Source organism: Ornithodoros turicata, chromosome 2, assembly GCF_037126465.1.
Source record: "Ornithodoros turicata isolate Travis chromosome 2, ASM3712646v1, whole genome shotgun sequence".
Classification (NCBI taxonomy): Eukaryota; Metazoa; Arthropoda; class Arachnida; order Ixodida; family Argasidae; genus Ornithodoros; species Ornithodoros turicata.
The window spans coordinates 38,986,422-39,011,559 of record NC_088202.1 but is presented as its reverse complement, the minus strand read 5'-3'; the positions used below and the strand labels follow the sequence as shown (position 1 = coordinate 39,011,559).

Genomic DNA, 25,138 nt, shown 5'->3' with positions numbered 1-25,138 from the left:
TGCAGTTGTGAGTACGCAGCCTTCCCGTCAGGTTCTCTGTCCTTGTCTCTATGCTGCGTAAAACTAAAAAAAAGCATGCTGTATGAACACACGCGTTCAACACGGCCACCGCCGTTGCTAATATGTCAGTAAAACTGGGAAACATTCTCCTGAGCAAACGTGCCACAATGTTTCTCAAAGAACCCAGTTACGCTGCAACATGTATTTCCAGCGCGTTTCTAGCTACGTCAACACAGACTTCAACGTCACGTAGCGGTTCTTACATGCTTCAGAGCGACGTCTAGGCGAAACAAAGTGTCAATCACCACCGTTATCTGATACGAATTGCCACGGTATGTCTCTTTCGTTTCTGAACCGAGAAATCCCCCCCCCCCCCCCTCTGTAACGCGCACGCCGAAGCCACTCCATAAATACCATAGGCTCTTCCCCTGGGAACCATATCGTGCCACCGCCATGAAGACCTTGTGCCTTCTGCTGCTTGCAGTTTGGGGTAGGTTCCGTTAACTTTTTTTCTGATTCCGTGTTAGCGCCGCGAAGCAACTGTGGCTATGAACGGCGTACAGATGTGGACAGACGGAGAGAGGACAGCAGGAAGGAGTGGGGGACAGGAGGGTTAGTATGCGTCCTGGGCCGACTTCAGGGGGAACTGTGCCGACATTCGTCTGGAAAGTCTTCGGAAAACCCAGGGAAAACCTTAGACAGCACAGCCGGTGGTAGGATTGGTTCCGTTCAGAGCTGTACGTAACGCGTTACAAGGAACGCGTTACTGTTTTTGTAACTAAGTAACGACTTAGTTACTTGCTAACGAATATAGCTAGGAACGTACTTAGTTACAAAAATTGGTAACGCGTTACTGCAAGTTACTCGTTCCTTTTCTTTTCCTTTTTGCTCACTGTCACCAACCACGGCCGCCAGTTGTGGTTTTTCCAGCGCGCATGGCGGTATTCCACGAGTCTCAAGCATGCGGAAAAATCTCCAGCGAAGAGAAAAGGATACCAGAGAGCAACGCCCTTCTCATTGCTCTATAGTGTCCACAGTGTTTCAGCACACTCAATGTGTTCCTTCTTTCAAGTATTCACTGAGCTCAGGGCGTCTAGTGCTTTGTCTCTCTGTCCCGTACTCGGGAACTCATGTCAATGATCATGTGAAGGCCTCATTGTGAATGAACTCCGTTTTTTTTCTCCTGAAAATCCCTCTTACGTATCATCGCCTCCAACTCTGTTCTTCGTATGGTGTACATTTAGCCTTGGGCTTATTTGATGCAAGCCCGAGTCGACAGTATACATGAGACAATACAACGTACAAGACAACATATGTAGGCGATATAGATAGGCGATGCTTTCGTATTACTGCTGTCTGGTATGCAAATGTAACGTATAGAAGTAACTCGTTACTTCCAAGTAACGAGAACGCGTTCCTTTTATTTGTGAGTAACGGGTAACGTATTTAGTTACTATTTTTTCGAAGGAACGAGTAACGTATTTAGATCCTTTTTTTGGGTAACGTGTACAGCTCTGCTCGAGCTCAACTCACTCCGCACGACGGTGCGCTCTTTCTTCCTATGCTAAGAAACATGGTATTCATTCGGAAATCCAACGAATCGCTATCGTCACTTCCGGACCTTACGGGGCCGCGCAACAGCGAGCGTTGGACCGACATGCCGAGTTTGACAGTCATTTGCGACTATAGGGTAAGGTGGGGCAAGATCAGACAGAAATTTGCGATTGAACATGGAATTTTTATTTTTCGTGTTTCTAAAAAAGAAGAAGCAAAAAAAAAAAAAAAAACTAGCCATAGGTACATTCTCAGATGTCTAGAGCTTCTGAACTGTAAATCAGAATGGACGCAGACAGTTCTAATGCAAACACAGAACACGGAATTCAAAAATGCAGATTGTCTCATCTTGCCCCAACCATCGGGGCAAGACGAGACATCACGTGGGGCAATATGAGACATGCCGTGGTAATGAACTATACAGATTAGTGTTTGTAGTCTAAGCACTTACACATCAAGTTCATGAAAGGGGATGGCGCGCCCGTGACTGACTTCATAGGCCACAACGCAGCGTCATTTGCCTTTCAAGGATCATGGAAGCCACTTGGAACATATGTCTTTTTACTGCGTAACATGAGCGTAAAGATAGGGATATAGGGATAGGGACGAACTATAGGGGCTTTCCTTACACAGCCTCATTGATCCCACCGCCCACATGATGTGCAATAAAACCACACAGCACACAGAACGCGTGCGCTTCTGCTTTGCTGGAAATGTCATAGGAAACAGGAAAATTTGCTGGAAAATCCTAGGCAATATGCCAAAAAACAATCTCTGAGGAACAAGCAGAAATCCGCCTAATAGTTGACTTATCAGTTTCTAAATTACATTAAATTTCAATTGCTTCAAATTTAAATTACATTAAGTTGTCGCGTCATGCCCCGTGCATATCATCGAATGCATTAATGTTCCCGTTAAACACCGGATAACCAAGAGTGCCCATATTTTGCATATATCTAGATGAATGAATAAAGAATTAGGATGTGGACTTACACCGACAGAATAAGCCTGCGACACGCTGTTCCACAGCTAACAAGAAAACTGGCTACAGAAAATCGCGCTTTCTTTGTGGGTCTTTATATTCCAGGCAGAAGTAACCGATTTTTTTTCTCTCTTCAATGCAAACACCAATCGGGACAATTCTCACGTGCAATAAAGCGGGCATACAGAACCACCTATGAGTAAAGTTTCAAGCGCATGGAGCAACGCGTCTCTGAGACAGGCGGCGTCGAAAAAAAAAAAGAAAAGGTCTCATCTTGCCCCGTGTCTCATCTTGCCCCACCTTACCCTACTTCCGCCAGGCCGCTGTCGTGTGCGCGATTGTTTTTGCTGGTGGATTCGAATTTGATCCCTCCGTGCCGGATTGTGTTGTGTCTGTAGCGCACCGGGTGCTCGCTCCAGATCGACCAGTGGATTTTGTCATAAATGTTTGCTTCAAAACGGTACTCTCCGATAAGCCTATTGTCCCTGACGCATGTGCATTACATCGCTCAGAGGAGTGGGCCATTGCCCATTGCCAATGCAGCGCCAGTGGCAGCTTGTTCTGCACGCTGGTGACTATCGACCCAAATAATGAGCCGGGGCGCTACGGGAGCGGAGAAGGGCTCGCTGAATATGCTGAGCAAGTAAAAAAAGAAAAAAAAAAGAAAAAGAGTTTTATCGATGGGTGAGAGGGTGTAGAAAAGAAAGGAGGCGCAGGACTTACCCATCGGTATGCATGCATTAATGCGTTTCACCTTTTGTTGCTTCATCTAATGTTTGTATTTAAGAGCGCACCGAAACTCAAACATTAGAGAGCTGTAGTGCATCGTACGCTATCGCATTTGCGTACGCAAGGGATAGCGTAGTGGTTCTGTGCAATACGTAAAGTTCTCTTTATGTATTGCGCGTGCGCGCAGCCATTAACGCAATCCCTTACGCACGCAAAGGCGATAGCGTATTGTATGATGTACTAAAACTCCTTTATAAGAGAGTTTTAGTGTAACGTAACGCTACCGCCTTCGTGTACGCAAGGGATAGCGTTGGGGGTTCTGCGCACGCGCAAACGATAAAGAGAGCTTCGCGCAGTGCGCAGAACCACCACGCTACCCCTTACGTACGCAAAGTTTTCAAATGTTTCGAAGTTTACGAATGCTTTCAAACAGTGCACATTTATTGAGGTTTTCGTGAAAATGCACATGAATTCGACGTTTGACCAAGCAGGGAGCATCCACGGTTCCTCTACGCAGTTGCGATTTACACTTGAAATTTTTACGAGGGGGTGTTGATAAATAAAAACTCGGATATATAAAGGGGGGTATATATAAGTTTAATAAACAGGAGGTGGCGTCCACGCAAGGAGAGGTCAGCCAGACCTATGTCAGCTTGCTACGCCCTGGTGCAGCAAAAAAAAAAAAAGATAAAAACGAAAGTGAAAAACGGCCGTCTTCTTCGCAGTGGGGGGCGAGTGCCCAGGGCCGCGGTTCTCAGTTTACAGCGTAACAAAATAAAGGGCCTGCCAGGCTGCCTGGCCGTATAGCCTTACGTGAGCTATTCCTAGTCAAACGTTAGAGGCCCAGCTCAACAAAGAAGCCACGTCCGGGAGCTCGTTCTTTCCCACAAACCAAAACGCCCATAATTCACTTCGATTTCGCTGAAAACTGAAGAATAGCTCTGCCTACCGTAATACAAGCTACCACTGCGTGCGTGGTGACCGCTGGCAAACGTGCAGTTTTGCTGTGGTGAGCGAAGACTTTGCGCCACGATTCAGCACACTCGCTGTTAGCTTCACCGTCATTGAAGAGCGGCTTGACGAGAATGTTCCTGTTGCCGCTAGTATGATGTACGTGTCAGATGGTGCGACGAGGCATTTTAAAAGTCAGTATAGGATTTATGAGTTCTCAGAGTCTACCTTTTTCTGTGTGTAAGCGTACTGGGGTAGCCAGTTCGATTTCGTCGAAACTCACATCCATCCCCCCTTTTTTTTTCTTTATCACATCACCATCACTATCTACCTTTTTCTTTTGGTTCCGTGTTAGCGCTGCGAAGCAACTGTGGCTATGAGCGGCGTACCGACAGACGTGGACAGATGGAGAGAGGACAGCAGGAAGGAGTGGGGGACAGGGGGTTAGTATGCGTCCTGGGCCAACTTCCGGGGGAACTATGCCGACATTCGTCTCAAAAATCTTCGAGAAAACAAGGGAAAATCTCAGACAGCACAGCCGGTGGTAGGATGCGAACGCACCACCTCCCAGTTTGCAGCACGACCTTGGCTACCACCAGCGAACAGGACGCCTTAATCCGCTCGGCCATGCTGCTAGTCCAAGTGTACCTTTGCAAGTGTGACGTGGCTGTTTACAAGAACAGGCCACGGCAAAAGTGCTCGCGACGGCATCGGTGGAATAATCAAGCCCCATGCCCCGACATATAACCTGCGTTCACATGAGCAAGATGTCCTCATTCGAGCGCAAGGTATGGCACTGGTTACAGCGCGTCCATTTACTCCATCCATGCGCTGATGGCGTGGCTTCTTTTCGAATAAAAAAAAAAGAATGCGTAAATGTATTGCATCAACCTGGCATACAAAGTTTGAATGCGTGGCAAAGCAAGACATCGGAAAGTGGAGTTCGGGAAACTTCTATAGCGCAGACAACGGACAACAACAGATACACTGATGATGATGAATGGGGAAATTCGCCACGTGGGTTGTGGCCCGCTACCCCAATGCCGACGGGACTGCATGACATGTAAAATGACAATGAGTGGACGAAGGGGATAAATCGTGGCAATGCAGCACATCAGGATTAAAGAACATAAAGGAGACCACTGTCTTGCAGAAAATTCAGGAAAACCTGCAAGGCACGACGGTGTCGCAGGATGTCAGTCCAGGGTCCAAGGATTGTTACCAAAGTGAACGGAGTGACAGTGATTGGCTTTAGTCGGTTTCGCAACCTTTCTCGTTGAACCCTGAAGAGGACACAGTCCACGATCACGTGCTAGATATCTGCTAGCACGGCACACCTGGAGGATAACGTGGTATCAGAGCTACCAAGCCTGTATTTAAAGAGTGGGGTGAAGGCAACAACAGACAATCAACTCAGAAGAGTGTCATAGAAACTGAGTGAAATTATTTATCACAGTGAACACGAAATACTGCGTTCGTTTTCGCAGCCTTGTAGATACAGGTGCATAAACTAACACTTTTGGTTACATAAAGTTGTTCATCTTCTTTCTTGCAATACATGGACAGACAGCTGCCATCCTGCGTTACCGCCATTTATGCGTAAAGCACTGCCCCTTCAAATATGCAGCCACATCTGTTAATCTGCTAATCAATGCAAAAATCGAGCTCACATCAGATCATCCCGGGGGGGGGGGGATATATTTATTAGAACAAAGAAAAACAAGGGGAAGAAAGGTCAGCCAAACGACATGTCGGCTTGGTATTCCGCAAAAAAAAGCAAGAAGACCGACAAGGAGAAAATTAAATAAAAGTAAAATAAAAAGATAATAATTGGAAAATAAAGGATAAACTAACAAAAGGTGAAAGCAAGATGAGATAGATTAAAGACAAAGATGACTTTAAAAAAAGATTAGGGTAATGCGTATGAGGGTGAGAGGTGAGGGTGGAACACTGAAGAATGAGGACTTGAGTTTACAGGCTGTTCATGAGACGTGTGTCGCTGAAGGAACGTCACAAATGCTTTTGTAGGCTTCGAGTAGGCTTCGTCAGAGCGCGGCTCGCTCGAGGGATGTCGAATCTGCGGCACTCGAGGAGAAGATGTGGAATATCAGCTTCAACAGCGCAAGTGGGGCATTTGGGCGACTGGAGAAGGCTCATTTTATAGAGAAGCAGAGGTGTCCTGGTAGCATTAAGTCGTAGTCGGTGTAGAATGGACACTTCTCGACGCGAGCAGTGGTGAGTGGCAACGAAATCCATCGACGGGCCGATGGACCGGCGATGATCGTTTAATCGGACAGCGCCCTCTTGAAACTGCCGAGTGCCGCTGTGGCGGATTGGGCGTATCTGTAATCGACATGCTGAGGCTGAAAGTGGTAGTTGACAGTTATTGACGGGGACGTCCCCATGTGCGCGATGTGCTAAGGCGCCTGTGCTGGTGAAAAACCAAACCTGGTACGTTCAAGTGCGAGGCTCTTACCTTCCATGCTATTTCTTAGTTGCTTTCGTGAATACGGGAACTATTTCAGTGAATTGCTTCACACGGTTTCTTATGCACAATTTTTGTAACCTTACCAGAGCTTAGTGTTCAAATTAAGTGGTCGGTGACGTGTGTTGACACCACGGGAGAACGTTTCGTTGCTGGCTAGCTGGCTTATGTATATCTTGGTTATACATAGAAGCACTAGAAGAACACATCTACTATGAGTGATGTCACACTTGTATCCACACGATTCGCCGCCCAGAACACGACTGTCTCTTGCTGAGGGCCTCTGCCCTTCCCTTTGTTTCAACGCAGGTGGCGATTAACTACCAGAAGAAAACAAATACAAAAGCTCCAAAACAAAACCATCGCTATCTCGTGTATCAGGTAGCCCTCGTGATCAGGATGTAAACGGCTCCCCCGCTCATTGTCGGTGAATCAGAGTTGTACGTGGTTCAGCAAGACTTAGCCCGGAGCCGAATATCTCAGCATCTTACACGTGGTTATTACTAAATTGAGGAATAATCATTTTAAAAAATACGTTGAAGCAAGGCCAGCTGAGCTTCAGGGGCGGAAATCGGAACGACGTTCAGGACTGGGAAGTGCTTCCGAATTCAGGCGGCGCTTCCCCCCCCCACCCCCCGAAGTTCTTTTTAATGCGAGTTATGTCGACATGTACAAGACGTGAAAGACTATCATCTCTCTGGATCATATAAACTTCACGGTACGAAAAACCTGATTGTTGGACACAAGTAGAACTGGGGACCCGAAAGCCGTCTTCGATATCTGTTGATCTGCGCTTTCGTGTCGCTCGCTTTACTGGTTGCTCTCGCTCAGGCTTTTATCGTCATGGAAAGGGCGCATCTATCACATAGGAGCTCAGCCAGTCCACGGAGTAATCTCGTATAAGAGGTCTATAATGGCACTTCCGTGCCACTTCGTCGGGTGATGTGAAACCTAACAGGTAACCAAGGAAAATGACACGTGATAGTTATAATAGAAACTTGGGACAGTTGGTGATGCATGCTATAAGGAGAAGGTGCAACCGAACACAGACGTGGACGAAACGACAACACGAGCAAAAGTGCTCGTTTTGTCCACGTCTGTCTTCGGTTGCACCTTTTCCTTATAGCAGACACGTGATAGGACAGTGTGTATCACTGAACGACCCACAATGCATAGAGCCCCAAAAAGAGTATCCCAAGGCGAGTTGTTATTATGCCGGACGGGAAGAAAACGGGTGCCACCGGGACATTCGCAGATATTCCTTTTGAACATAGGCCTGGAAGGCGTCTCACAAGACAACAGCATCCGAACTACTGAGGAATGCGTGCTTCATCGCTCAGTCTTTTGGACAAATTGCGAATTTAAATTATTCCATAGCACCAATACTCACTTGTCGCGGGGTCAAGCACTTCTGGTCTCATCATGGCATACGCAGTAGGACGTCTGCACCTGGCCGCGGTGTGAACATTGTGTTTCACATACAGGGAAGAACAGCGTGTGTAGGACAACGTAATCCAGCAGTTTCAGGGTTTCTCGGATGTCTGGCAAACCGAACTAGAAAAAGCGAAACAACGTTTGCAAATCCTCTAGATGGCACGAACTCCACAGTCTTAAAAATGATGGTGGTGGTGGTGGTGATAGGCTTGCCGTTGTCGGCCTCACGTATGTGGGCAACGTCACGACTGACGCCCTGGGGGAATGTGCGTCCTGGGCCTTCTTCTAAGGGAACTGTGCCGACATATGTCTGAAAGCGTCTGAGAAAAACCCAGGGAAGACCCCAGACAGCACAGCCGGCACCGGGAAGTCTTAAAAATGAACTTCACCGCATAGCTTAGATCACGCGCGCATAGCACGCTCCTAGCCAACCATGATCTCGAATGATATCGTTATCCGCCCTGACATGTTGGAAACGGGGGGTGTACGCCTTTTTTATGACACTTATGAACAGCATAAGTTTCACAAAAAAGGCGTACGCCTCCCGTTTCCAACAAATCAGGGCAGACAACGATATCATTCGAGATCATGGTTGGCTAGGAGCAGCTATGCGGTGAAGTTCATTTTTAAGAGTGCACTCCTCCTCTTTAAGATGAGCCAACATCCATCACCTCTTTGCCCCACCTGTCATGTATAGAAGATGACGTGCCACACATACTCCTTGCCTGCCAGCGGTACGAAGATCACTAGTCCATGCAGTCTCCGGCGCCCTCTCGCTCATCTAGGTTACCGAGAGCTTTCGCTAGCGGTGCTACTTGGCGCTGCTCAGCACACTGAAGTCACGTCTGCGCTGATACGATTCCTTCGGGAATCTAAACTCTTGGGCACTCTTTGATGCCTCCTATATGACTGTCTGCACAACGATTAGTGAAGGAGCTGTCTTTTTCTGAATTTCTTCATAATTTTCTGTATCTGTGCTGCTTTTATCTTCCTCTTGTTTGTTGCTTTTAGGAATAGCAAGCCGACATCATGGCTAACCTTTCCCTTTTCTTTTCTTTTTTTTTCAGCATTCAACATATCCCCCCCCCCCCCCCCCAGCCACTCTCTCTAGATTCTAGAAAGTTGAGAGTCGAGAACACTTTGGTGAGACTGCTACAATCTGCCAAGAAGACTTCGCAGTTTGGATTTCTCTATTGCAGTGTACTGCAGTGCATGCAGTTTTTGGTATGATGCTGCTGTGTAATAGCTTGCAAATTCCAATGTTTCACCTCGATTACGCACGTGACCTTTGACCTTTGCGTACATTGACCTTTGCGTACCTTATGGACCTTTGTACACATTGATTTGCATGTCACCAAGTTCCAGGAGTAAAGGGCCGATAATCGAAAACCTAGTAATCACTTACGAAGATAAAGCGTACACGAGCCGCGCGCGCGCCCTCATCCAAATGAGAGATTGCTCGTTCTAGCCATATGATACAAAGTATAACACGAAGCAAGGAAAGTGGAGCCCGGGACGGCGCCGGTCTGAAACACCGCACCCGTTGATCAATGCCTCTGTGATGACGTCACATAAATGGCGTCACGTGTCCGATGACGCGCGTCGTTTCCCCGACGATGCCCCGGGACGGCTGAGCAAGTGAAGTTGATCGCCCCACTTTCGACACAGGCATCGAATAGCGTCGAACGGCAGCATGTGCGCTTCGTGCACCAAATGCAGTTCAGACAAATGTGAGGATGGGGTGCGCTGCACGGTATCGAAGAGACTGGGCTCGGAGAGCAGGCATCCAGTGCGAGAAAGATTGGTGCGATTAAGTTCTGCGCCTCGCACGGATACAATTTCCTGTGCACGCAATAGCAACGTTAGCTCGTTTGGGATGATGAATGATGAAATCAAATTTATGCACCCTTAAAGGGAACCAGAAAGAACTTGTCAGTGTTGTATAAAATTGTGGCGGGAAAGTCGCGTTGCGGTTGAGAAAAAGCTCCAATCGAGGCAAGCTTACTTACAAATACTTCAAACGCGTAACTAAATGCTCACTCAATAAAACACTGTTCTTCAGAAATAAACCTCTACCTGAGAAACGTCATCATGACGTTGGTAGACAGACAGAAACAGAAACAGCTCGGACGGGGAGAGCTGGGTTCCACGAATTGTCAATTATTTGTTGCCTCCTATTGAAAGAAAAGTAGGACCGAAGGTCGCGTCCCTTTCAAAGACCATCGTAATCCCCTCAAAATCGTGGCTTTCGGGCACGACCTTGTTCGCCACTAGCTTTGAACGCAGTTCAACTCTACCAAACTCTTGGCGCTGTCGAACACTATGACGTCATTTGTTTACAAACAGGTAGAGGTCTATTGCTTAGTCCGTAGCACTGTTTCGATATATTTTTTGCAAAAATGGCTAGAAAATGCAGAAAGTCGTCGAAAGACCATGCACCTTAAAGGCTGATGTAGCCGAACGTCTTTTGAAAACTTGTAAAAATAAGGGAAAAGGAAGTATGACGCAATAAGTGCTGACAGGAACAGCAGATGGCCGGCTGTATACGCATTGATGATGAAGCGTATGACTTGGTCTCAGATCCCAAATATCCAACGCCTAGCGGACTCAGCCATCACTGCCGTCACTGCATTCATAATTTCCTGATTTTCCTTGGTACTCCTGTATAGGTCGCAGTACGCCGTTGTACACAGGCGCAGCCGCTTGCCGTCAGCGACCCTGTGGTACATCACACAGATTATTTCAACAGGCGTCCGTCCCGCTATTCCGCTTCAAGGAGGACAGCGCCCTGCCGTCCCGACCTATACACCAGGCCGCAAAGGGACGGTGTTCCACCGCAGACACGCAGGGGAAGCAAATCTCGCGGGAATACCTTCACCTTCTGCCGCATCGTAATCCCGGCGGCCTCCTCTCTATATCACCACGCTTCTCAAAAGCTGTAGCTTTAGCCATTGCTTCTATCCTCTCGCAGCTGATGCCTCAGCATTCCATTGAAAAGCTTCCCCATCACATCAAACCCTCCGGGTGGTTGGTTGGTGGCGCGGCGCGGCGTCTTATTGCCGAGCAATCTGCCTGCCGATGTGGCAACGTGTTGCTCGGGAAGGGGGACCATGCGTCCTATAGGTAGACTTCTCGGGGAACTGCGCTGGCATTTGCCTAGGAGCGCACCGAGGAAAACCCAAGGAAAGCGCCTATAAAGCGGGGGGGGGGGGGGGATCAAGTGTATGACTTATGTTGTCACTGACTATAGGCAGCAGAGACAGGACCCACTAGCAGCATGGCCGAGTGGGCTAAGGCGTCCGCTCGTTGGTGGTAACCAAGGTCGTGCTGAAGACTGGGAGGTGGTGGGTTCGAATCCTACCGCCGGCTGTGCTGTCTGAGGTTTTCCCTGGGTTTTCCGAAGACTTTCCAGACGAATGTCGGCACAGTTCCCACTGAAGTCGGTCCAGGACGCATACTAATTCCCTTGTCCCCCACTCCTTCCTGCTGTCCTCTCTCCATCTGTCCACATCTGTACGCCGCTCATAGCCACACCTGGATTTCGGAGGTACATGGCGACTATCGAAAGCCCCAAACAGCACAGACGCGAAAGCACTCCAGAGCATTCGGTAATGGCACTCATGCAGAAGACGACGACCACGACTTTGTGGATAATATGGACCTAACTCTCAAGGGCAAGCTAATCGCATTGGCAGAGCGCAGGTGAAAGATGAATGAAAGATAGCGTTACGTTCCCCATGTATTCACACGAGCGACATTCCCCAAATGCGCTACAGCGGAAGACGCAAAAAACGTCATAGCTTTCTGCTGTCACGTGAGCGCGAGCGCTCAAAGTCGTGTCTTCACGTATACCGCTAACCGTGGGGAATATCCTGCGACACAACCCCAATATATTTCGTAGCAAACGACAGGGAAAGACGCTGGCGGTGTGGCCTTCTAAGTGCGCAATACGCCGCCTTCGATATTCCGGCACCGTGTGAATGCCCACCATGGGGCGGAACTTCGGCTCCGTGAGCAGTGTGTTTGCTTTTTCTACCACTACAATCTTCCGCAAGGATGTCACTCGTGTTAATACACGGTGACAACCACACAAAACGAACGCGATTCATTCGTTGCGTCGTGCGCAAGAAGAATAGGAGGCGTCCCAACGTCTCTTCGACAGATGAGAGAAGCGCTGTGGTGGTGATGGTGGTGCTGGGGTGACGTAGGGATTCGAGGGGTCTGCCTGAAGCAAGGTCGGCGGCAAGGTACTTAACAACGGCGCCAGAGAGCTCATTTTTCTTCCGAAGTCCAGCTTGGTATAGCTCGTTGTGAACTTCAGAAATTGTCCAAGGCGGCTCGTTCCGGGGCATTGCAGATGGCGTGGGCACTACCTCGGTGAAAGGGCGGATGGTGGCTACGAAGCGGGATTCCGTGCGGCTTTTCAGTCTCCCGGATGAGGGCCTTGCCAGCGATGGTTCTGTGTAAGCGCCTAAGTTCTTTGAGGAGCTGCTGAGTGACGAGCAGAAGAAGAGGTAGCGTTGGAGCCTCCGCATACACGGCCTCGTTACGCGGAAAACCAGAAGGGACGGGGGCGTTTCGAAGGCCTTTTCCATGGACCTGCTCCAGGCTCTTAAGCGCAGATGAGCTTGGGCGAGCGAACGGGAGGCAATATAAGATATTGGCAACGGCCGTAGCTTTATGAATGGCCTCCACCGTGTGCTGGGGCCATCCATATGCGGGGCATTCAAGTCGTCGGACGACATTCTGAGTCGGCAGACGTCGAGATTTCATTCTTTTGTGAAAGGCACCCACGGTAACCGGCTGTCGATCACAATGCCGAGGAACTGGTGGGTCATAACGCTTGGTAAGGATGTATCGTGCAAAGAAGGCGGAGGTAGTGGAGGCCACCCTTTTCCGCGCCCTAGGAGCATGGCGTGCTGTGAGCCTGTGACCGGGGAAAGCTCTAGCCCGCGTGCGGTGACGTAGTTATCCACCGCAGTAATGCCATCTTGAATGGCTTGGCTGAGCTGTCCAGGGTTCTCGCTTGAAACCCATACGCAGATGTCATAGGCATAAATGGTGTAGTGTAGTTGTGGAATAGATTCCGGTAATGACTTGGGTAGGCTAGAGGGAACCAGATTGAAAAGAAGACGGCTGAGGAAAAAGCCCTATGGTAAACCGAGATTCTGGCGTCTGGGTAGGCTGAGTATAGCCCCCAGGAGCACCCTAAAAGGCTCATTCAGAACACCGTGAATGAAGGTGGCAGGTCTCCCTCCAATCTCAGCTGCTTGAGAGCCGGCATCACGTGTTAGAAGATACGGCATCAAAGGCTCATTCGATGTCAAAGAATACTACACTGGCCTTCTTTCTGGACTCTGTCGCCTGATCCATATCAGAGATAAAGTCGAGTAAAGTATCTGTTAAACTTAGGTGGGCTCTGAATCCTGTGTATAGCATGCGTTCAGTGAGCTTAGCCAAGCAGGAAGTTGCTGAGACCGGCTGGTAGGAGCGTATGTCGCTGACCGGTTTGCTTTTCTTCAGCACAGGAACAACGACGCTCTTGCGCCACTCAGGTGTGGTGTTGCCTGATGTCCACACCTCGTTGAGGTAGCCCAAAGAAGTCGAAAGCCGCACGGCGGAAGGTTTAGCAGGGCCTGATAATAGGTAATGCCAGCGATGCCCGAGGACGACTTCGCCTTTAGGTGATGTAAAGCATGTTGTAGCTCACTCAGTGTAAATGGGGAGTCAAGGTCGGGCGCCGACACCTGTGGAATGAAGCTGGCGGCAGGGATGTCCCTTCCTTCGGTGAAGTTGTTTGCGAATTCTTCATTGAGATCCTCTACTCAAGAGTTCCTGGCCATGGCCAAGGAAGTGAACGGAGTTTGCTTACTGGTGCGCCCCATTACTGTGTTTGCAACGACCCATATCTTCCTGGCCGATGTGTATTCATTTAGCGACGCGGAGAAGGATCTCCACTGCGCGCGACGAAGCGTATTTGCATAGCGGCGTTAAACTGCGGATACTCGACGATACTCTGTCCTGTTCTCGAAAGAAGGCCTTCGCCGCAGAACGCGCTGAGCTCTTTGGCGAGATGCGCATAGGTGCAAGCATTTCAGGTCCGGCTTTGGGTCATGACAACAAACGTTGCGGGTCACCGATGCACGAGCTAAGCACTGCCCTATGGTGCTGCATATGTCCATGTTATCCGTGGAGAATCCCGCGCGGTATCTGTGCCAGTTTATGACTGTGCACCGCCTCTTAGATTTCTTTTTCTTGCACGCCAACGTGATCTCGATGGGAAAATGGTCACTTCCCCAGGTGTCGAATAAGATGACCCAGTGTGCCGGGACGTCGGAGGAGTGTGTGATAACGCCGATGGCACTAGAGACACTATATAAGCTTCGCTTCAGAGTATCGACACTGAGGTCCAAGGGAGAGTAGGGGCGCCATCTTGTTTCCGCACCACACCGGTATCAACCCCATTTGAGGATCAAAGACGGCTAACTCCCTGTGGGAAAGAGAAGCGTGTACGATTGTTGTGCGATAATCCATGTATTGTCAACCAGAGCGTCCCGAGGACGTCAAGGTGAGCTCAAGGCCGTCAACTGCTGCTTGCAAACGAAAGGAACATTTCACCCGCGCACGATAGATGGCACCGTGCGCATTGCGCGTGCGCGTGGGTAGCGTGGCGCGGAAACAAGATGGTGCATGCTCGCTCTTGGAACTCAGTGTCGATACTCTGAAGCGTAGCTTATTCAGTGACTCTAGATGGCACTAGAGTGAGGGCGACAGCAGAGCCGTATATTAAAAGGGAGTCTGGCCATTAATGGGTCATGCCTATACCTGAAGCTCCGCACACTTTTTCAGCTTTCCGACCAATGAAGTCTTGAAATATGGGGCGCTATCAATCAGCCTATCTTCACTATTTGCCCCCTTATCCAACATGAGCAGCGCCATTTTGGGTGGCAAGTGGATTGGATGGGATTGAAATGAATAGCTCTCGCAATCTGCAAAATTGGTGGATTTTTGGTGCAAATTTGATGAGCGCCACCTAGGGAGTGTAAGGCACGTCGGGAATTGTCGTCTGCTTCCGTCGTTGTACCGCTGCCGGCAGAACCACCTGCTGGGACACACTCTGTTGTCGGTATGATTTTTAATCAAATCTACATGAATAGTTGGAATATAAGAAGCAAGAATGTTTATATGCATGAAATCCAGCAATTAAATATAAGATTGTACAGCACAGCGCCGTTCTTGTTATGATTTCGTTGTGATGTTGTGATCGCCGTGTTCACTAGGCCTAACACCGGCGACAAAACGTATTATTTTCAGTTAGATATCGATGAATGAGCATAAGTTGAAACTGATTTCCGAGAAACTTATATTAGGATGTACATTTGCAGCATAAAATCAGGTTAGTCTGTGAAAATTTTTTGTCACGAAATCCTCGCTTCACTGCGTTTGTCTTCGTCGCCATTTTGGGTGGCAGTATAGTGTCATGGCGACCCCCTTGGTAAAAAGCAAACCAATCAGAGGAGCGAAACTGTGATTGACAGGTCGAGCCTCTTTTTGTGACTCTTCCCAATGGCCGCTCTGGGCGACAGAAGAATGTGGCTTCACCGGTATTAGCTACCACTAGGTTCGAGTCTCCAAGGCAAGCGGCAATGTCCTTGCCGCTGTTTTCGAACCCCAGAGCGGATGGTGGGCATTGAAGTCGCCGCATATAATTATGGGTCCACTAAAAGGCTGTCGTTTGTTATGTACGAAGGAGTGAGGTGGCGTCCCGCTTCCTGTGGCCTGATGTAGATGGACACTACGTTGATCTTGTGGTGGCTGCTACACGTTCCGCCGTGGCTTCCGCACACATTCCGCCGTGTCCTCAGTCGGATGTTTGGATGGTAGACGATGATGTGGGATGCCTCGGAGGACGAAGATGGCCGCACCGCCGTGTTCAAAGCTGGGGATGGCGGGTGAGGTGTACTTGACGAAGCTCCTTATATCGCATGCGTCGGGGACGGTGACTTCCTGTGCAGCCACGTTTTCCTTGGAGTTGCTGACAGCTTGGGACGCAGCCCGGCACAATTCCATTACAGTATTTTGTGGTGTCCCTCCATATTGCTTCAGGACGTCACTGATTGCTGACAGCTGGCAGACTACGATGGGGTCCATTTACGCCACTACTGCGTTAAAAGGACGGTCAGGGTATTTTGTAGAGGAGTCAAAAGTGCTAGAAAGTCCCGTATCCCCTTTGGAACCCCCACACATTGGGAGAGATGATGAATCGCTCTGAAAGCGAAATCGATTATAGTGATGACCACGGGAGTAGCGAACGTCTCGACGTGCTGAGTTTTCGACGGGTTAGTCGCCATTGATTCCAGCTTTCCCTTGGGTGAGCCAGCGTCCCCCTTGGTGCCAGTGCGAGTACGGGGCTGACGCTCATGTGCCTGGTCTGTCGGAGGACACAGGGGATATGGCCCTGCGCGTAGGTTGGACTGTTAGCTAGTCAATGCGGATGCGTATGAACCAGTGGGCGGAGAAGGTGAAACTGCAGAACGATTAGGTTCTGATACGCTTGATTTGGTCGCTTTCTCAGCCTTCTCTGTGCAGGGTTGTACCGGTGGTTGTGGCTGTGATTGTGGCTGTGTCAAAGTATGCTTAGCATTTCTCTGGCGCATTGTCTTCTTGGCCTCCTTGATTGATACTTCATTGGAGCGGCTGAGCCCGTATGCCGCTGTCTCGAGTTTTTGTACGGGACATGTCCTGTCGGTCATCATGTGCTGTCCACCGCAGTTCCCGCACTTGATACAACTTACATTTGCGCGATTGTGAGCCCCGTGATCCCCTGCACACTTTGCGCACACTTGGTCTCGATGACAGGCAGCTCTAACATGGCGTCTGTTGCAAAACTCGCAGCCTCGTTAATTGGCGCGAAGCACAGAAGCAAGAAGCGTCTTTACCAGTTGGGGTCTGGGTTAGAACTGTCTTTATTTACAAAGCGAAAAGACTGTACAAAGAGGGAGAGAACTGAAACCCGATACACGTATATACAATACACGGCGTTACAGTGAGGAGCGAGCGTGGGGGATCGTCCCGAAACGGTCGGCCATAAATTGTCCACCGTCACTGTCCGCTCCTCCGTTCGCGTTGAGTCCGTGTTCTGTTACATCCTCCCGGCCGGCAAAATGGGGTGTTGGAGTTAAGAACTCCTGCATTCCAATAGATACATATGTTGTGCTGCACGGCGCAATAGGGCGCCACCTGGCAAACGCAGGGTACACGAACATATATGGCCGTCCCTTCGTGCGTGATGAAAAGTGCCGTCTTCCCTCGAGTCGCCGACCTAGTGACGATGTCTTGTACTTGTTTATAGAATTTTCACGAACCACCATAATGGCGTTAAGATATGCCTCATGTTGAGCCCGTTTTTTCCAATGCTCAGACGTGTCCAAAGGCCCTCGTCTCCTGTAGCCGGCTGCGTTGCGGCAGTTCGACGTGAATCTTCGAACCCATGCGGTGACACGGATGAGCCTTTGTGGCTTGCTGGCTCGTTCGTTTCCTAGAAGAGATGCTTTCCCAGGGATGAGGTGGACAGCCACTGGCTTCGCGATCTGTCGTTCCTCTTCGACTGCTTTGTAAATCGCCTCGGATGTTGCGTCGTCCGTTTGCAAAGTCTCAGGTGAAAATTTGATCTGCGTTGACGCAAGCCGTTCCGGTCCCCTGAGCCACAGATTACTGTGAGATATGTTCTCGATTGTTGTAAAGCGCGTTAGCACGTCTGCTGGGGTTTGTGGATCCGAGCAATATGACCAGCTCTGGCTGTCATGAAGTCTCTCGCGTCGTTCATTACATGGTAGGGACACAATGTAACGGTCTTCGTTGCGTTTGAGGCTATCTGTGAAATGCCTCATTACTTCAGCACCAACTTCAGTTGGAGAGTTAGGGTCGTCTGTGATGGCGATAGCTTCTAGATCATCAAACCTTGTTAGGCACGCTTCAGCTGTGTCCACCCTAAGCACACAAATGACAAGATTGGCGTTTTGCCGCACGGCAGCTCCTGTATATAATGGGCCCTGGAATGTCCATCCAAATGTAGTTTCGATGGCTGCTAGGCTGTCGTTCGTTTGAGATTTTCGCACATGGCCGGTAAGTAGTTTCCACATTTGATCTGAGCCGAGGAGGAAACTAATGCCGTGGATCGTTGGACAAGCTGATGGTAAAATCTGATCGGCCAGGAAACCTCCGTCGCCGTGAACTTCTTTCACAAGTTCGTTCTCCATAGCTGTTTGAATCAGATCATTGCATATGAACGGTATGGCTATGGCTTCAAGTGTTACTTCGGCCAGTGTGTGTTGGCTTTTCATGCACACTTTGACAACGTTGTATTTTTTGCTGTTTGCAGTTTTGGAGTTGGCAAATGTGTTCAGACGTAGCGTTATCGTACCAATTACGTCCAGCTTGAGTAGTTTAGCGACGTCTTCACGAATGAAGGTTCTCTGGCTGCCTCCATCGATAACTCCGCGGAAGTAGACACTTCTGTCTTCGTGGACACCAAATGCCCTAAATGTTTGGAGCATGACTTCGTTTCCGTTTGTCGGTGTAGCCATGTTTGCTGATAGCACGTTAGCTTCCGCGGTACTCTTTGTATCACCTGCAGAATCTTCGTTATTGTCAGTTGATTTTGTCCAAGTTGGGTCACATAGGGAAGTCGCGTGTCTCCCGTGGCAGGTAGCACAAACAATTCCGGAACGACATTCGCGTGATCGGTGTCCGATTTTAGTGCATCTGAAGCAGCGCTGTTCTTTTGCTAGTTTCCTTTTGCGTTCGTCTAGCGGTATTGAACTGTTGCACTTCACTGTGGTGTGAGCTCCTGATCTGCAGAAGACACATGCTTCAGTCCTTTTCCTAGTGTCATTGTAGAGTACATGCGATGATGGTGGATCTGCTTTGTATGCGTCCTTGCTGTGTCCGTCATTAACGTCCTGCCTTTTATCGGCCATGTTGACACCTTCCATGCTCTCGATTTCTATCCTGACAAAGTTAAGGATACTTTTGAGCTCACCGGAGGCGTCTCCTTCAGCTTCTGACGATGTTTCCGTGCTGCCTGGATTACCCCTTGCGTCGTACAGAAGAAGTCTCTTCTTTTGGCGTTGGTAATCCAGTGCCAGGTCTGTAGGCAAGCTCGAGAGAAGAATCTCGCACATCATCGATGCATAGGTTTCGCTCGTTACACCCAGCGCCTTCAATCCTCGGACGTGCGTTTGAACATGGTCGTACAGCTTGCGAAGCCCGTACACATCACGTGATGATTTGATGTGCGGGAGTGTCCGAAGCCTTGACAAATGTTCCCTTTCGATGCGTTTTTTGTCACCAAAACGTTCTGTCAGCACCTCGATGGCATCTGTATAACACTCCTCCGTTGCTCGGAGACCAGAAATTGCGGTAGCTGCAGGCCCATCCAGCAAAGAGCGTAGATAGTAGAATTTCTCCGCCTTGGTGAGGGAGTCATTTTCATGAACGGCGCCTTTGAACTGTTCCCAGAAGCTTCCCCACATTGACAGCTCGCCGCGGAACCTCACAAGTTGCAACTTGGGAAGTCGGATACCGTTGGATTTCGTTGTGTTGTTGGATTGAGGCGACGATGCAGTCACTTGAGCTGTCGTTGCTATTGGAGTAGCACCAAGGCCGGAGATCTTCGTTCGCAAATTTGCCATGGTGCATACGGCGTTGTCCTCATACTGCAATGCGATGTCCAGCTCGGATTCCATCTCGTCATCCTCCAGATGCTGTTCCAACTCGTTATTAAGATGCGTGAGTTCTTCGTTATTTACCCGCAACCGTTCCAGAAGACTCTCAAGTAACATCCGGTCCGTCGATTCGTTAGCGATAGCCGTAGATGCTTCGCCGATGAGTTTCGTCACCTGACGTCTTCTGGATGCACGCTTCTGCTTTGCTCGTTCCATAACTGCAAGATTGCTCGTTGAGGTCCGGAGAAATATATCCCGGGTTTCGGCACCAGAAATGTGTTGCAAAACTCGCAGCCTCGTTAATTGGCGCGAAGCACAGAAGCAAGAAGCGTCTTTACCAGTTGGGGTCTGGGTTAGAACTGTCTTTATTTACAAAGCGAAAAGACTGTACAAAGAGGGAGAGAACTGAAACCCGATACACGTATATACAATACACGGCGTTACAGTGAGGAGCGAGCGTGGGGGATCGTCCCGAAACGGTCGGCCATAAATTGTCCACCGTCACTGTCCGCTCCTCCGTTCGCGTTGAGTCCGTGTTCTGTTACAGCGTCCACATAGGGTAGATTCGAAAGGGAGTCACCGGGAAGTTTACTACCTGTACGTTGTCAGGAAGTGGGCCGTGGGAGAAAGCCACCTTCACCCACTCTCCTTCTTTCCCAAGTCGATGAACACCGATTATTGGTATGTCAGAACGCATGCGCGACGCAACACAGTTGTCGCTCACGGCTGTATCGTATACACGGATTAATCCCATTACCCACCCTGGTGGTGGAGGCACAAAGTCTTGAACACGGATGGCGCATAGGTAATTGCGGGACAGAAACTTGTTCACGCCTTCAGAGGTCTTGACGTCTGCTGCAACAATGTTTTTGTTGCGGTTAATGCGTATTTCAGTGATTTCATTTGGTGCCTCCGATTCGAGAAATTGCTCGAGCTTGATTACACGAAGAGATGATATGCTATTTCTGGTATCGATTGGTCTGAAGAGTACTGTACGTGTTTCCGCCGACCAAATAGCTCATACGCCTGCCCTCTTCACTGTCTCATCGCTGGAGGTGCTGTGGCGCCGGTCCTGCTGCTGTCGGCGCTTCCGTTGTTGACGTGGTAACTGGAAACTGACATCGGAGTGCGCGGAGTTGTCTTCCGTGTTGTACAGATGACTGGTCAATGTCTTGGTCTATTTGCATAATTATTTAACCTACATTTATAATCAGTTGCCTTCGTTACAAGGATGTTGTGTGGAAGGAAGTTGTGTTCCTAGGAGACGCGCTCATGTGAGGAAAATAAAAAATGTTAAACAAATTTCCTCGAAACAAAGTCATTTGGAGCTGCCGCATCATCAAATACCCTTGCCAGTGATCTATTTCGTTGGTGCATTAAAATAAATGGCGCGCGGATTAAATGATGCACGCGGATTAAAATTTTTGTACCCGGATAATTTGATTTGGAACCCGGATTAAAAATGTTGCATTCGGATTAAACGATATATGGTACCTGGATTAAAAATTCGGCAGGTGGATTATTTAGTCTGGTGCCTAGATAAAAAATTTGGCAAATGGATTAACTGGAAAACCTGTAGATGAGCTCTTCTTTGGAGCCACGCGAGCTAGGTCACGTTTCCTGAACAGCCCAATGAGGTCGCTTTGCACACGCCACTTGGGGACCACTTCGGCGGGATGCCACCACACCTCCCCAAGTATTCCGAAATTATGCCTTGGGGTCCCAACCACAGGGGTGACGCAAACCCGCCATTGTTGTAACTACCCTCAAGCGGGTGCTTTTAGCAAAACCCTCATCTTGTCGTGGTCACACGTCATAGGCAACGTCATTTTGAGGTCATGTGACTTTGTGACGTACGGTTTGTTTACATGTCGTTTTAGCGCTTGCCGACATATTCCAGTTAGCATAACGTCAAGGGTTGAACGTATTTTGCAAACGTAAACTATACAGTGCTTCTTCCGTGACATGGTATCCCATTTCTCCTTAGTATAAGTACGTCACATCGGCTCAGTGTGTCTTAAGGCGGGGTCGTCATCGCACCTTTGGAAGTGGTCAACAGTACAGCTTGGGACAAAAGTTTACGGAACACGGCACTCGCGTATTTCTTCATCGGAGCGGCCCCCTACTAGATATCAGGAAGATATCGAATAAGAAACGGGTGACCGGCTATCCTATCCATCTCCCAGTATGTGTGGCCGCTCCTGTTTGCTTCCAGGGTGTCACTCCAATGGAGATACGTGACACCCCGGTGTTCCGTGAACTTTTGTCCCAAGCTGTACGAGCCCTCATGCACAAAATGCGCGTTTTGCTACGAGATTACCGGATAAAAATAATTATCGAGATCGACAAACGTCCAAAACGGCGCACAGAAAGAGAAAACGAGGTGTTTATAAAGGGTTTGGCCGCCGTGTGCGGTGGCGTTTGGTGTAATGTGAGACCATGACCTGTTCAGAATGCATTGCGTTCGTTCAGCACGCGTTCGTCCATGGAGCAATACATTGGATGGCTCCCCTGTGGGACGCAGAGAGATGTATAGTATAACCGAAACCGGAAAGCGAGTCGTGACGTCGTAGAAGTGGCCCCCAATCTCGACTTTGTGGCGACCACCTACCGTCGATGACGACGATGTCTATCGCAACAGCGGGCACGCGCTACGCGCCCGAATAAACAGTTGACCTCTGGGCTTCCTCCTGTGTGGCTGTCTGCTAGCTAGTTCCCACAGTTGGTGACCCGAACATTCGAACACCTCGGACTATTCGGCCTTCTTACCACCCTAAATTCTCCATCTTCTGCACCAAGCTTCCCAGGCACACTCAACGTCATTCCCAGGAGGAAGCTGCCTTTTCCACCCGGCAACAGAGGTGACTCACCGCACGGCCCACCACCACCATGCGCCAATTCCACCTTCGGCAGCCATCGCCGTCAGCACCACGTCATCAGGTCAGCTTGGAAGGTTCGCACCAACGCCACCTCATTACCACCGCATTACCATCACCTGCCGGCCGTGACACCAGAGCCTCGTGCTCGCCGAGCGGTCCCGCTCGTCACGGCAGCCGACGTCACCCTCCCTGCAGCCGACGTCTCGGCAGCTCATCAGCGCGGCGAACAACGCCACACACGCGCAACCAACACGGCTTTCAACCTCTCTACAACCAACTTGTCAACCTCTCTTCACGGCCCCGCAAATCTCTCTTCACGGCCTCGCAAACCTTCTGGCGCACATCGCCAAGCTCTTCCAAAGCGACTCAAAGCCACTCACGCGACTCAAAGCGATTCAAGCGACTCAAAGCGACTCCTTCAGCACCGCACCTGCCTCCCATCATCGCATCACCCATCTGCGTTCCATCCCATGCTGCGTCATCACCACCTTCCTTTCGGAAGCTCCCACCCGCCTGCACAAGCGCGGGCTCCTGCTTCTGCTGCAACCTGCCCCCACAACATGCAACCTGCAACCACAGCTGCCGCTGTGTCTGGGCGGGGGAGTACCTGTGGCGACCACCTACCGTCGATGACGACGATGTCTATCGCAACAGCGGGCACGCGCTACGCGCCCGAATAAACAGTTGACCTCTGGGCTTCCTCCTGTGTGGCTGTCTGCTAGCTAGTTCCCACAACTTCACTTCTCTGCGCAATAGGGCCCTTCCTCTTTTTTCGTTCCGCCATGGTCGTGCGTGAGGATTCCACGTCAAGAGATCCAACGGGTCAAGAGACCCACAGACGGACCTCTTGACCCCGTTGGATCTCTTGACTCGTCTGAGGGTTCACCAGGCTTGGATCTTTTGACCCCTTTGTGTTAAGTCGTTAACTCTAACATCGCTAAGCTGAAATTACTCGTATCGAAATACGAGGGACTCGGTTTACGTGCGGTATAAATAGAATACAAATGCAGGTGGCAAATCAACGTCTCATTTTTATTGACTTAGTTACTTACTTTGTAACATAGCGCAGTCAAAGAAAATCCGTCAGTTCTCTTATGTCATTTGTGTTAAAAACAGGTGGTTGCATTGTAGGATCAACCTTTTGTAACACAGGATTTATAGGAGTGCTGTCGGGAATCTGTCGGGAATCCTGACCAGTATGACGCTTTGACTGGTTGGATCTCTTGACTCGCCTGTCACGTGACCGGTTGGATCTCCTGACTCGACGGATCTCTTGACCGGGATGGAACTCTTGACGCTTTGGATCTTTTGACTCGCCTGTCACGTGACCGGTTGGATCTCTTGACTCGTTGAATCTCTAGACCGGAAGCGGTGCGTGAGTTATGCGCGAACGAAACCGCAATTTACACCTTCCTCCTCCTCTCTTTCTCAAGAAGAGTGGCAACGCCGAGCGGCCTGTCATTGGTCTCCTCAAACGATTTGCCCAATCATCGCGGGAGGTCGTTTGAAGAGACCAATGAGGGGCCCACTCCGCATTGCCGCGCTTGTTGAGAAAGGGAGTGCGTCTGTCTCTTTACTGGCGGACGTAAATTTGGCCCACAATTTATTCACTACTTCAAGTGAACGCCAAGTCCCCATTTTCGCATTTCCTCGAAGGCGTGCTTCGAACTGCCAAACAAAATTTATTCAAAAGTGATAAACGGCCGAGGCTCGAGGTTCCGGGAAAAATATTGTGATAACGAGATTCTACGCCCTTCATCCGATGAATGTTAGCCAGGCGAAAGTAATAAGACAGGATATCGAGTACCTGGCAGTAAATAAAAGTTGGAAATGGAAACGGTAACACGAAAACTCCGACGCCGATGCACACTTCGGAGGATGAAGAGGCATCCTCCAACTGGAGTCATTAGATTTCCCCAAATTGCAACGTTCTAGCAGATGCACGTGGCGCACCTTGGGGGCTATAACGGGGAAGAATCCGGCATGTTTCTAATTAATTCCTTATCAGCACCGGTCCCATTAATTTGCAGTTTTAAAAAAGCAGCTCGTGCGGGATCACCGATGCGGCTGCACGCAGATGGATCAATAACGGTTGTGGTCTGGTTATAGCATGCTATTCCTGAACATTACGGAAAACAGCACTGGTCATTGGGGTCACGAGACTGATTTGCGGCATCTGAAACTGCAGAACACTATCTTTTGCGCTCCACGCAAAAGAGATTTTGCCACGTTCCGCTTTTACTGTGGAGTATGGTGACGCAAATATTTCGGTGCCCAATCGTCGACATCGTAAGATACTTGGAGTCGCTGCCGGCAGCGCACACAAAGTAGAAGCAGCGGTCATTGTGGATTGCTGAAATAAATTTCTAAATTTGGATCCGTCGGTGCCGGTTAGCTT

The 25,138-nt window shown here is 49.5% G+C and overlaps 1 protein-coding gene across 1 annotated transcript; it reads right to left on the bottom strand.

Moving 5' to 3' along the window:
- Nucleotides 1-17,176: 17,176 nt before the first annotated feature.
- LOC135384547 (uncharacterized) lies at nucleotides 17,177-20,077 on the bottom strand. The gene has a single exon (XM_064613744.1). The coding sequence runs from the start codon at nucleotides 20,075-20,077 to the stop codon at nucleotides 17,177-17,179; it is 2,901 nt and encodes a 966-aa protein (XP_064469814.1).
- Nucleotides 20,078-25,138: the final 5,061 nt, after the last annotated feature.

Coding starts and splice junctions, on each gene's coding strand:
- LOC135384547 (XM_064613744.1), bottom strand. CDS start 20,077: ATGGAACGAGCAAAGCAGAAGCGTGCATCCAGAAGACGTCAGGTGACG.